Source organism: Apiospora kogelbergensis (genome assembly GCF_038363985.1).
Source record: "Apiospora kogelbergensis strain CBS 113332 chromosome Unknown utg000005l_segment0_segment0, whole genome shotgun sequence".
In the NCBI taxonomy this organism is placed as follows: domain Eukaryota; kingdom Fungi; phylum Ascomycota; class Sordariomycetes; order Amphisphaeriales; family Apiosporaceae; genus Apiospora; species Apiospora kogelbergensis.
Window position 1 is genome coordinate 270,004 of NW_027117422.1, and position 13,076 is coordinate 283,079.

General features: G+C 49.9%; 4 protein-coding genes across 4 annotated transcripts; 1 reads left to right on the forward strand and 3 right to left on the reverse strand.

Annotated features, from left to right (window-relative positions):
- Window positions 1-1,641: 1,641 nt before the first annotated feature.
- PG998_006664 (Heat shock 70 kDa protein 12B) lies at window positions 1,642-3,901 on the reverse strand (the record flags this gene model as incomplete). The annotated part of the gene is made up of 7 exons (XM_066873480.1): window positions 1,642-1,974; window positions 2,030-2,267; window positions 2,343-2,452; window positions 2,514-2,613; window positions 2,677-3,020; window positions 3,096-3,702; window positions 3,780-3,901. 7 exons carry the CDS (start codon window positions 3,899-3,901, stop codon window positions 1,642-1,644), a joined length of 1,854 nt encoding a protein of 617 aa, XP_066729425.1.
- Window positions 3,902-5,028: 1,127 nt separating this feature from the next.
- On the reverse strand, window positions 5,029-6,185 carry PG998_006665 (uncharacterized protein; the record flags this gene model as incomplete). The annotated part of the gene is made up of 2 exons (XM_066873481.1): window positions 5,029-5,160; window positions 5,223-6,185. The coding sequence occupies 2 exons, from the start codon at window positions 6,183-6,185 to the stop codon at window positions 5,029-5,031; spliced, it is 1,095 nt and encodes a 364-aa protein (XP_066729426.1).
- A 774-nt stretch (window positions 6,186-6,959) lies between these two features.
- On the forward strand, window positions 6,960-9,308 carry PG998_006666 (uncharacterized protein; the record flags this gene model as incomplete). Its single annotated transcript, XM_066873482.1, has 8 exons — window positions 6,960-7,036; window positions 7,094-7,715; window positions 7,772-7,838; window positions 7,913-8,180; window positions 8,233-8,332; window positions 8,414-8,496; window positions 8,623-8,872; window positions 9,171-9,308. The coding sequence occupies 8 exons, from the start codon at window positions 6,960-6,962 to the stop codon at window positions 9,306-9,308; spliced, it is 1,605 nt and encodes a 534-aa protein (XP_066729427.1).
- Window positions 9,309-9,884: 576 nt separating this feature from the next.
- PG998_006667 (uncharacterized protein) lies at window positions 9,885-12,224 on the reverse strand (the record flags this gene model as incomplete). The annotated part of the gene is made up of 5 exons (XM_066873483.1): window positions 9,885-10,427; window positions 10,479-11,199; window positions 11,403-11,618; window positions 11,725-11,940; window positions 12,058-12,224. The coding sequence occupies 5 exons, from the start codon at window positions 12,222-12,224 to the stop codon at window positions 9,885-9,887; spliced, it is 1,863 nt and encodes a 620-aa protein (XP_066729428.1).
- Window positions 12,225-13,076: the final 852 nt, after the last annotated feature.

Sequence of the window (13,076 nt, forward strand, 5' to 3'; positions counted from 1 at the left end):
CAGGATTCAAGGCTTAAGTACCGTTTTCAAATTTTCACATGCTTGTCGAGTTAGTAATGTTCCATGAATTTGTTAGATAGTCCTATTGATTTCCTTTGTCAAACTTCTTAGTACTACTATTTCTAAGCAGATATATAAAATAATCAAAACACAACGCATAATTATTTAGGATCACGCATTATTAATTTCCTATCGTCCTTCACATGAGCCGCTGTAATGGCGCTTAGGGTAAACTTTGGCCGTGTTCCCAGTCCTGACTAGTGGTTGAATATTTTCCAAATTCCTGCGAAGGCGGCACGAGGAATGCTCTGGTTGGCAACTCGATTCCTCGGACATGCATAGCTTTCAATGCGGGCGATGCCTGGGCAATGCAGTATAGTGAAGCTCCAGCAAAGAAGCCCACCTCCAAGCCTTGTCTACTCCAATACAAATGGCTGCAATCCCCTGAAGATAGGATTGTGTATGCCCAGTTTGTAGTCTACTTTCGATGTTGCTATGGAGACCTGCAAATTGACTTGGGCCGTGGCAAACCATTTCTCTTCACTGTATGCATCCTTTGACATCATCATTATCTTGTATTATCTGAGTACGGACGCATCTCGTGATCGGAGTAGACAGTATAGGGTGCCCGGAACAAAGGCATCTTGGCCTAAGACAGCTGATGTGGCTTCAGGCTGGGATACCCGAGTGACAGGGGTCTGATTGACTTGGATAGTATTAAGTAATGCCAGTTACACGTGGGCATATCGAGTTCCAATTATGTTGCAGATCGCTGACGATTGCAGAACACGGCATGCGAGGCGAAAATTCATTGGTATCGCCTGAGCGACCCATGAAGAAATAGGGCCGATGATCTGCAGAAAGATCAGAGACAAGGCTCATGTGCGCTACATATAGGCATGGTTATCTTCAGCTGGCATTGATAGGTGAGTCATGTAACACAAGATTGTTTTTCACGTGCTCGAGCATTTGTATGCAGGCCATTGTCCAATACATTCCCATGTCTTAGACTACAAAGCCATGTGCAAAATTTGCCGCTGCGCGTGCCGCTGCATGTGCCGTTGCATGTGCCGCTGCGTGTACCGCTGCGTGGCCTGCTGCGTACACCGCTGCAGGTGGCGCACATACCGGAGCTGATCAACTCCGCTTGATGGTCTTTGCCCTGTTTTTGAGACTTTCGAGCAGGAGCCAAGATGCCCTACCTGCAACACGGGCCGCCTGCTTGTTTTAGGGTGTCGTCAAATCTCACAGGCAGACAAAACCTGACCTAGAAACTATGAGATCGCTCACTCACATGATGCTTGACACTTTTGTTGAATGGATAATGATGTCATGTCGGGGCCTTTCATTTTGATGGCTGAATGCTGCGAGAGATACTACCTACTCTAATACTACAAATGCCTAATCCGGGATTATGATCAATTGGTTCTACCACAGTTTCCACTTTACATGATGACTGGAACCACATAGTTGTACGAGTAGCATCTTGAATCGAGTGCAAGTCCAAAACGATAGAAGTCTTCCAAGCTATAGGCATGAAATCAATTGCAACCCTGCCTTCCACAGTGCAGATTATGATGAATACCATATTCAAATTCTAAACATGCATTATGCCGCCTCACTCCATCGTGTCAGCGAATCTCAGAATGTAATGGTGATATCCTTCGACTTCTGCCTCTTCCCATCAATATAAATGTTGAACTCGAGTGTTGCCCCTGACGGGACCATCTCCACATCATACGAAAGCTTCTTGAAGGACTCTCCTTTGTCGTTGGTCCAATTTGGCAATGCCTGAAACGGGACATCAAGAATACTCACGATATCGCAAAGCTTGTTCACAGATGGCGTCTTGCGAGGCGCTGGCTGTTCGGCCTCGCTGGTCTGGAGATCGACCTTCATCACCCCACCAAAGTCCGTCTTGTGGATTTCGTAATAGGAGTAGCGGACCTGGTTCTTTTTGGAAACGTTCTCCCCCTTGAATGGATCACGTCAGTGCGATTCCATGCTGGCGCCCGCTTCTCGAACATACCTTTTTGAGGAACCACGTTATTTGGTTATTTGCCTTCCATCGCAGCTCGTATTCGTCCCACGTCTTGTCTTCCCTCAGGTGCGTATTTTCGTCGAAGTCAGCCCGGAAGGTAATTCCATAGCTCGCTCTTGCAATCGTAGACGTGATGGCGACAGGCATGCTCCTTGCGAGCGACTGTGGCGCCTCTATGCCGTCCAGAAAACCCTTCCATACCGCGCCCCGGCAGATAGCCGAGCGGCTGTTAGATTTGAAACAAAATGGGAAGTCAGCCAAATTAGGGTGCTAAGCTGATAAACCTCAGGTTAATACGTACGGTTTGATCCCACTTGACTGCACAAGATTTATGTTGTCTTTTTGATATCGACGTTTGAGGTGTTCATATAAACGAGGGCTGCAGCCTAGTCCGCCAACCAAGATGATTCCCTGCAGCGTCGTTTTAGATGTATCAAACAATTCATAAGATGGAAAGGGTTGGTCAGCTTACCGACACTCTCATCCCTGCCTGTCTCGACTTGCGTATCTGCCCGTCCACCAGTTTGTTGATGTCCGCGAAAACACCAGCAAATGCCTTCTCAATGTCTTCTCTGTTTCACTTATTAGTATCATTATACCCACTCAGGAAATGGGGGAAGATGCCAATAGCTTACTCTCTGAATTGTATACGTCCATGGCGAATTATGGGCTCCCGGGACGAATCGTTGTTGCTGGACCCTACGAAGGCCTCGGCTGGGATCGATGCTATGTACCTCTTCGATCTTCCCTGCAATTTGAATTGGGGTTTGATGCCGTTCTCCCACTCGCGCTTCATCACTTCGTTGATGCCAGCCTTGCTCAGCTTGTCCCATTTCCGGCCCAGTCGCGACTTACAGAGACGCTCGAACACTTCGTCGACGAAGATGCCACCGCAGAGCCCACCCGTCCCCTCCACTGCTTCGGCTAGCTGGAGAGGCTCGATAGACTCAACTCTGTAGCTGATCAAATCCTGTACGAACTCGGGTTAACTAGGTATGCCTCTATCAAACAGCAAGGGGTGGGGACCAAATATTCGGAATGACACGAAACGTACCACTGTGCCGCCACCGGCATCACAGACGACGAATACGTCGTTCGGCTGGACCTTGCGCCCCGGCTCGCTCAAGGTAGCCAGGGCCGCGGCTTCTGGTTCCGGCACGAAACTCAATGTGGTCTGGCCAGCAGCGCGATGATCCAGGATCCCCGATTGCTTTGCCGCCTTCTTCATCCCTTGGCGCGCATAGCCTTTCCAGATTGCGGGGACCGTGATGACGACATGAAAGCGCAGTTCGTCGACGATGGTCTTGCCGCGGTCTTGTGCCATGACGGCTAGTACGTGTTGCCACAGCTTGTGGAGGTAATCGGCGATCAAATCGGTCTCCGACTTGCCGTTCTCCTTGAGCATCTTGCGCGCACGCAGCAGAGGCTCCGAGACCCTGGTGTCCGGGTCGAGATCTTCCTCTTTCAGCAGCAAGAGCTTGAACCAGCGCACCGGGTCGGCGTCGTTGGGCACTTCGAAACCCCACAGAAGCTTGTCATCCTCGTAGAACAGCTCCGTGGGGGCTTTGGCCTCTTCCCGGTTGCAGCCAGGCCATCGCGTGACGGGGTACACCTGGCCCTCTTTGATGTCTTCCAGTGTTGCCCATGCCGCGCCAGAGTTTCTGCAATAATGGCAATACTTAGCGGTCGTCTTTCAAGCAATAGGTATCTGTCTGGGTATGTCTTTTCCTGAACTTACGTCGTTCCAAAGTCAATCCCGATGACCAGAGTATCATCCGATACACTGAGACTACCTGTCCCACGATCAACGTAACCATCTCCTGCCCCAGAAAGCACACTGTAAGGTGCCAGACCTTCCATTATTACTTGAAGATGCGGGCAGTCTTTTTGAAATTCTCCTTCGCTCGGGCCTCTTGGGTATGCACGAGACTGGTCAGAAGATAGTATCAAAGATTAAGACAGATCAATGAAACGAACCAGGAAAATGTCATGGAAACAGCATATACCCCGAATGTTGAGTGGCCCCGACAGCGCTGCGATGATTCCATGAATGGATTAGAAATTTGATTATGCAATTACAGTATGTTCTAAGCTGGCACCTATGTCATCGTGTGGGCGCATTGTCTCATCCTTGGACTGATTACGGCGAGGCTAGCCAATTATGATCACGTCGATTCATGCGCCACACACTCTCTGGATGTGATCAGACCATGCCTGCATTACAAGGTCACACTGATCATATGCACGCCGGAACAGCACGGTGATGTCGGTAAATGGAGGCGGGGGTTGAATGGTGGCGATGTGGGTGTCGTAGGCAACCAGAATAGCTATTTTATCGTGGCTGCAGAAGACAAAGGTTCCTCGATGAGGCTATGAGAAGTGTGTGTGTTGCACAATTGTTACCAGGCTCCGGTTATCAACGAGGAGGCCAATCATTCCACCGCGGCTAAATCCGCTCACACGCTGCATGATTTATTGATTATGTACAACTTGGGCTTTGAGGCTATGAGCGCCACTTCCGATTGAGTGGGAGCTTGGCTTACTTACATGAAGGAGGGTGTGTGGGCGGGGATATGCTGGGTAAGAGGAGGTGATGGGGGGTCAGCCAGAGCCTCATCTCCTAATACCTAGCTATGCCCGTAACCTCGAAGTATATCATTTTCCCGTCGGACTCTCGGGACTACCATGTCACTTCATATGTTTATCAATCACCAGTCTCTGATCCTTGGTATATTAGACCCTTTTGCTGCTGAGTCGTTCTCGCCGGCGACATGGAAATAACTGCGCAGCACAATCCAAATTGAATTCAAAGGTAGCTCAAAGATCCGTTCCTCACCATGTTCGTCTTGCAGACTCAAGCTTCCGCCCGGGTCGCTGGCTCTCCTTTGGCCTGGGGCTATCAACAACCACTCTGCCTTTACATAGGATGGTCGCCTGGTCAAAGTCTTGTCCCGTCGACTTCCCCGTCTTCCTGAGCCCAGGGGTTACTACCAGTAAGTTTGCGGGGGCTCTGCCATGTTCGCCTCGTTGGTGTCCTCGAGTTCCATCAATTCGTGACGCATAGATGTCTTGGGTATGTAGCCTGGATGAGCGATCCACTTCCATTTTGCCACTTGCTTCTGAAAGAGTTTATCCAGATTGATTGCCTCCTGGACAATCTCGAAAGTCTCGGTCGAAAGACCTTTCTTGTCTCCCCGGAGAATGGTATCAGGATGGAGTCAAGATCATCTGCAATCCTTTTGCAACGCCGCGCCTCGACGCCGTTTTGGCTGTCTCCTGAACCCGAGTCCAATGCATCAAGGACCACAATTGACGTATTGGCTCTCCATAGATTGCATCGTCGAAGTGATTCCGTGTACGCTTCCAGATCTCGGCTGCGTGCGTTGCTTGACTCGGGGCCTGTGCTGTTATGAGTAATCTCGAGGGCGCTGTTATACTCAAGGGCTGATGACTTACAAAGAAACTCCTGAATTTGGCTTATTGCACTGTGTACATCATTATTTACCCACTTGTTCTGTTCAAACACACGATCAAAGATCGTGGCCCATATCAGAGCCTGCGTCAGCGAAGGTCGAATCTTTGACTGGACCTGCATCGAGTTTGAGAATTGTTCCCAGTCCATATTCAGAGACTTGGCAACCGATGTAGAGTGACGGTGTCTCAGTCGGCTATCCGTGGTATGAGAAATGGGCCGAGGGTCATTGTCGAGATACTGAAACGTGAAGTTTCGGACACGAAAGCGCAGTTGCCCGACTTTCTCCTCTATCTCCTTGTCCGTAATTTGATGCCCCAGGTGGGTTTGGCTCTTGACCTTGACTCGGTTGAGCTCCTTCACGAGGCTCTTGAAGCGTTCTTTCTGTGTATCAAGTTCTTGTTGTTTGAGTTGAAGATCCTCCCTGGCCTTGATGTACATAGCTTCATAGTTCCTAGGCTCGTTATCCGCTGGAACTGTGCGGCTATCGAATGGCTTCTGAAGCATAGCATCGTGCTCTGTGCCAATCTGGGCTTGAGGCATAGAAGCGGATCCCGGGAGAGAAATGGAAAGCGCTGTATACGCTGCTGCAGAGTCTTCCGCCTGGTTAGCTAACGTAGGAGTATTTGAAAAGATCTCATTCTCTACCTTTGTGGCCAGCATATGGGTCATGTCGCATGTCAGCAGCCACTCCGCCAGATGCAGCCTCCTTCCCCTCATCATGGGCAGGTGTGGCCTTTTCCATTGGAAATTTTTGGAGACGAAGGATAAGCCGATAGGGAGTACAGAAGCAACTCTCCACGGCCCTGAACAATAGAACCAAGGTTTAAGGGGAACTCCGGAAGACGTATTAGATGGACAGGATAGTAATTCATTCCAGCCTTGACTTCATTGTTCAACCGCTATGGCACTCCGCTGAACCTTCCCCTAACCAACCATTTCATACGGGCTATATGCATGAGAGCCTACATGGATGTTTGGAGCAGTCTTCGGCAAACCATTATCCCCACACCCTCTTCGGCGACCTCATGCATTAGTGTCAGCCACCCTGAATTGCAATATTTAATGTGACCTTTCGGGGTGTAACATAAGCAAGGCTGCATATGCATGGAAAAGAACAACTCACCGACTCACAACAACCCATCCTTTTGGGTGACATGGAGGGGGGAGGCAGGGGGTTCCCTCCCAATCAGCTCCTAATAATAGCGTTTTTTTTCACCAGTACTTCAACGATACGGCGGCAGATAGCTAATTTGAATATTTACAATAAGCGCCCGAAAAGATAGGATAGCCCGTCAACCCCCACTAGCATTGGACCACGTCTTTACCTTCATTTCCAGTAACGCAACAGTTTATCTACACCAGAGTCCTACAACAAAGATTACTACGCCTGGCTGACGTTCATGCATTATGGGGAACGTTCGAGATGCGTTTAACATGAGCAGAATGACGGAAAGCATCAAAGTCAACAGTGATTTCAACATTGAGGACCTTCTGGTTATTGGCGTTGATTTTGGAACCACGTAAGTACGATAGCATTACGCTTCTGTCACCTTGCAACTCTCTGCTGACACTTCGAGCGAATTTAGGTACTCGGGAGCAGCTTGGGCGACGTTCGAGGATTTTAAGGCTGATATAATCAACTTGATCCTCTCATGGCCTGGCCATGGTCGAGAGGAGGGCAAAGCGCCTACAGCCATCTACTACGACGATGGCATAGGTGAGACCAGTTGGGGATACGACATCTCAGATGACGTCTCTGCCATGCAATGGTTCAAGCTACTTGTGCTACGACCAGACGATGTCCCAGTTGATGTCAGGCAATCCAGTGCCTTCATGAATGCCAAGCGCATGCTGAAGGACAGCGGGAAGTCCGCAGTCGATGTGATCGCGGACTACCTCAGAGTGTTCTGGAAGCATGTCATGGATACGATTGTCAGAGAAAGAGGCGAGTTCGTGGTAGATGCATTGAAGATACATGTCGTCCTCACCGTTCCGGCCATTTGGAAGGGCTACGCCCGTCAACGTATGAAGAAGGCGGCTCTCCAGGCCGGAATCCTTACTCCCCGAGAAGCTGGACCCACGACGCTCAGCTTTGCACCCGAGCCTGAGGCAGCGGCGTTGGCTACACTTTGCGAGCCGGGAAGATCGATCGCAAAAGACGATGTGTACATACTCTGCGACGCTGGAGGTGGCACTGTCGTGAGTCAATCGAGTTAGACAGATGAAGAGCTAAGTTGCTGATACCTCTATGATAGGACCTGGTAATCTACAAGATTGCCAACACTAATCCAATCCAGCTTTACGAGGTGGGGATTGGTACAGGTACGTACACTAATTACCCCTGATCACTCTGGACGCCTATTCAAGATCCCATGAAAACTGACTTGTCTTCATAGGCGGTCTCTGTGGTGGCATCTTTCTTGACGAAGCCTTCCGAGACATTGTCAAGGATAGACTGGGACGGGTGTGGAACAATCTCAGTCGCAAAGGTGAAAATGAGATAATGAATAAGGAATGGGAGGAGGGGATCAAATCAAAATTCAACACTGACAACAGGAACCGAGAATACATTGTCTCGATTCCGGCCGAGGCCGTGGGAAAGTCCGGCCTAAATGATCACAGCAGACGGCCTATCATCAAAGATGGGCGGATTCACTTTTCGAGGTGAGTGCATCGTATGGAACCTCTATGGAGCCCTAACCTAATTAAATGATAGTTCGGATATCAACAAGGCATTCACGGGGGTATTCTCCAGTATTGAAGGACTCATTGATGACCAAGTTGGGCAAGCCAGAAAAGCAAACCTTTCGGTCACGGTATGTCACAGCTATCCTTCATACAATCAATCGTCTTGGTTATTGCCACTCTTACGTTTCTGTATACCTCTTCATGACTAGAGTGCACGCTCACTGTCCTTAGGGAATCATACTGGTGGGGGGCTGGGCACCAATTCATACCTGCACCAGCATCTGAGATCAAGGTACAAACCCAAGGGGATAGGAGTCCTCCAATCTGCCGGCATGAAACCGTTCGTAGCCCTTCTCCATACTGCAGAATATGCCCACTCTTAGAGGTCAGTTTACTAACATTAATACTGGTTCGCTAGCCGTACTGCCATTAGCCGGGGCGCCGTCTTCAAGGGCTTCATCGATGGGCCCCAGGCCAACACCATGGACGCTCGATCTACCAACGTGCCACCCTCCATCTCCGTCATATCGAGTGTGGCTCGGGAAAGTATTGGCGTAGTGGTTCGGAAACCCTTCATCAACGGCGTCCACAGGAGGGAAGACAGAATGTGGAACCACATCACGGGTGAACACATGGCCGACCATCAAATGCGCTGGCTCGTCAAAAAGGTATGATGATCGCAAGTTGCCCAGTCTTTGGTCGTCTTCGACTACTATGAAAAAGAAATGCTGACTTTTGCTGGCCGGGCCGAACCCAGGGCGACCATGTCGAGCACACCAAAGCAATCAATTACCCCTGCCAGATGTCATGGAACTCGCCGAGCGACTACAAGGGGACTCAGAAGATATGGTTCTGCCACTGCGACGCCGATAACCCCCTGAGGAGGAAAGATCGCCCCTAGTGAACCGCCTGTGTGATTTGGACTGCAACCTTGGGGTTCCATATGAATCCTTAGAACCCTTCCAGATACCCGGGACTAATAAGTGGGGGAAGCGAGCACAGTACGATATCAAGATGGTCCTCTCGGGCGCCACGGTGGAGTTCTCTGCGTCCTATGGCGGGAAGCTTATGAAGTCGGAGGATGTCAGTATTGAGTATGCGTAGGCTTTCTACTCCATGGAATCACTAAGATAGTCTCATAACCTTTTTTGGGGGTGATAACCTGATAGGTTCTAATGGCCTCTCTCGGTGGATTTGAGGGGCTTAGTGGGCATGTTTAAAGATATATATAACTAAAAAACTTACTAGAATTTAAGACCAAGCTAGCTATTTAATCTGATTAGACTTATACCTCGACATAAAACTAAAGATAAAAAAAAGAGAGAGAGAGAGAAGCTATTCAATCTATCGAAGGACCCGTCATTCGTGCAGCACACCTCGCCAGTGATCCCACCTCTGTTAGTTCCAAAATGCTAGGAAAGTAGATCGGTTCCAGTCCTCCAGGTTTGAGAAGTATCTAGCGCATGCGTCCTCGGCCACTGTGATATCATAATGAATGTCATTGCCGTCTTGATCCTCAAGTAAAACGAAATGGCCACAAATGCAATGCCTATTCATCTTTCCTATCAGCGGCATCGATATCAAATTCCGGCCACGTTTAAAGTCCTCAAGGATTAATGACATGGAGAAATTCCCAGAAATCCAAGGATCCTGTTCAGTAAGCCTCCGATATGTCAGAAGCTAGGTCTGGATACTGGCCCAAAGATCTCCGACGGGTTTATACGAGACTGGATCTGATGCATTCGGGTGTTTGCAGTCCAAGATGTCTTGATAATTGCCATGTTCTTCGTCGGGCCACACCTTTTCTTGGGCTAGATGCAAGACAGCGAGGAATACCTTCCAGCCTAGTTGCACACCCTCAGCCCAAGTTTCCATGACCGTTTCAGGCACATATCTCGCAAGCTGAAGTGGGTCAAGCGCTTCGTGTGTGCAGCAATCTCCATCATCGGCCCTCAGGAGGGCCTTGACGGAGATTTCAGCAGTCATCAGTGGATCTGCCCCAACGTCAAGAAGGCATACTAGACAGGCAAGAGACCCAAAGAGTGTTTCGCCTTCACAGGAGTTGCTTGCCAAGTGGAATGTGGTCAACACCAGCGTATGCAACGGCAAAGGCTCAAGTCGCTCGCCGCAGTGGCCACATGATCTAACGAAGAGACCACTGCGACTATGAATGTCCGGCGCCTCGCGGAACCCGTAGATGTCGCTGATTGTATGACATAGCGCCTGGACCGAAGTATGACAGAACATATGCTTCTATGACGGCGGGGTACAAACCCGCAGAGAGCTATCTGCGTGACGAATGCAGGGAGAATCGGCATCCCAGCGTCCACATGCATCTATCTCTCCACCAACAAATTGGTGCAACCCCCGAAACTGTTCATCAACAACTTCGGGAAGGCATGAAGAGTGCGCCTTGAGGATGTGCATCATCAGGGTATCCAGAACGGTATGCCCCATGTCATTGACGAACAAGCTCTTGATCTCATTGCCTGCCCTGGTCAGGAGTATCAGCGTGCGCATGACGCCACAGCATGACTTGGCACCATCAAGGTAACTGGCTGCCAGGTGAAATGGGTATAGCTTCTTGAGTTGGAAGTTATCTGACACTAAATTCACTGCCAGCAAGCCGGACAACAGCTCAACATTGCGAGCCATGATGGCGAAACCGACGGATTCGATGAGTACCTCGCCGGGACACTGTACGGCTGCCCTCGCGACCTTCGAGGAAGAAAGTGGGAGTATATCAGTCCCGATACTACTGAACTGGTTTGTACTCAGAGCTTTTTGTAGGTGCTCCACTGGGTCGGGAGGGTTCGGCCCTTGAGGCCACGACGGCCAAGCGTCTGGGTTGTCGATATCGCAAAGGTCGAATGGCTCTGCAGGAAGGGATGACGCTTCGTCGTATACAAGATCATCTTCAGTGATATGGATACTCCATCGACACAAGCCAATTGGTTCAAGAAGGAGTTGTCGGTTGCTTGGGGTAAGCTGCGGGCTTTGGGAGGTTCTTAGCAGATCGCCAAATTGCATGATATCTGCTGTCCATAGCTTGGGACCCTTCCCCCAATACTTAAATGTCTTGAAGGAGAAGTATCAAAACTGGTCTATCCATGCAATCGAGATCCTAAAAGGGGGCAATTAGTCTATAGTAGTCGTTTTGAAGCCGGAGGAATGGCCGACCTTCTGTTTTCCACTGACATACTCCCGAGGAGGTCATCATAGTGTCCGCTGAGAAGGCTCGCTGCTCGATTGTGCAGGATCTTGCCTTGGATGTCCAGCGCCATCGAATTAGAAGCATTGATGGGAGATGGAGCCGTCGAAGGGGATGATCGCGGTCGCATTGTTATTGAGATCAGCCCGGATGTGGCACTTGACGTCGACTCATCGATACCAGCTGAAGAGCGATGATTGGGCCTATTTTGGATAGCATGAAGTGCTTGATGAGGAAAGTCCCAACGAGCGAAGCTTTGAGCGGATGGGTTAGCACGCCTGTCACTAAATCGGGGCGCGGCAGGCTTACACGACGGCGTCACGGGATAGCTTCGGCTCGACACAAGGCGCCCACAAATACCTCCTGAAATTCTTCTCGTCGACGGGTTTGCCTTTGTACCAAAATTGACCATTGACTGTGCCCGTGCACTGCTTCTCGACAGCCTTAACAATTTGGTCTTTAACAGTAGACGAGATACTCTTGCTGAGTCCCCATTTCCTGAATTGGTACTTGTACTGCCGTGGGCTGTCACGATTCGCAATTCGTCAGTAGCTACCAGGAGAGAAGGTGCATGAAACCCAGGGATGCAAGGCATTTTGATGTCAAAGACACTTTTGGAATGCAGAACGAATGTTTGCCCACCTTGCGTCGAACCCGTATTCGTCCTTCATCTTCGAGGCAATAGTCTCAATGTGAAGTCCATCGTTGATATACAGCTTCTCAATTGTCGCATGGTGACATTCCCATCTTTTGTTGAAGGGAACATGTAGATACTGAGGATTCGGGGCATTGGAGGCTGTGAGGTTCATGGTGGAATGCGGGTGGTTATGAACCGCCTAGGAGAGTGGTGATTTGAACAGAAAATCGATGGGATAGATGCTTGGTGCTCACTTGGCCAAACGGAACGGAAAGTGTGGAAGTCGACCTCCATTTGAACTGTTCCAGTCCCTCTTCCGAACCTCAATGTGACTTGTCAAAACCCCAGGTATCTCCACCAGGCTGACTTGCAGCGGCTTGTCAGGCAGCAACTTGGGGACGGTGATCAGACTAGACCATGGGTGCGCCCAAATTGTGATGGGCATTAGGACACTGGCGAATGGGATGCATTGGGGTACCGCTGTATCTGCTGTTTGATGCCCTGTATCACGATGCACCCTGCCCCTCGACTGGCCATTGAGCAGCTTGACGAAAAGACACCAGCGAATGGGACACGTCGAGGGCAACTTCAGATGCAGTGAGATTTACTAGTCTGTGGAATGGTTACACAAATTGGACAAGGCAACATTGAATCCTTCCATGAAGCAAATTCTTACATGCAGCAGGCTGTGATCGGCACTCATTTCACCGAACTCGTGGCGAACACAAGTACAAAACCCAATCGGCTTGTTAGCTCAAGAGCCGCAGTGGGTCCGGTAGCTGTGAGCCAGAGAATGACGTGCCAGCTTGCCAGCTCGGTGCCGGCCGCGAAGACCAGCTCTTGCAGGTGGGTGAGAGGCCTTGACTCGGCAAGACTTACGAAAAGACAATACCCAATCAGAGCCCGCTTCATGGCCCGAACAGATTATGCCATCGCAGTGATGCGAGCCATTTGTCTTCCATGTCGAGCATATTAGTTGAGATGCCTGAAGTGGCCATGCCAAGGGCAAAAGAACACTGGCCAA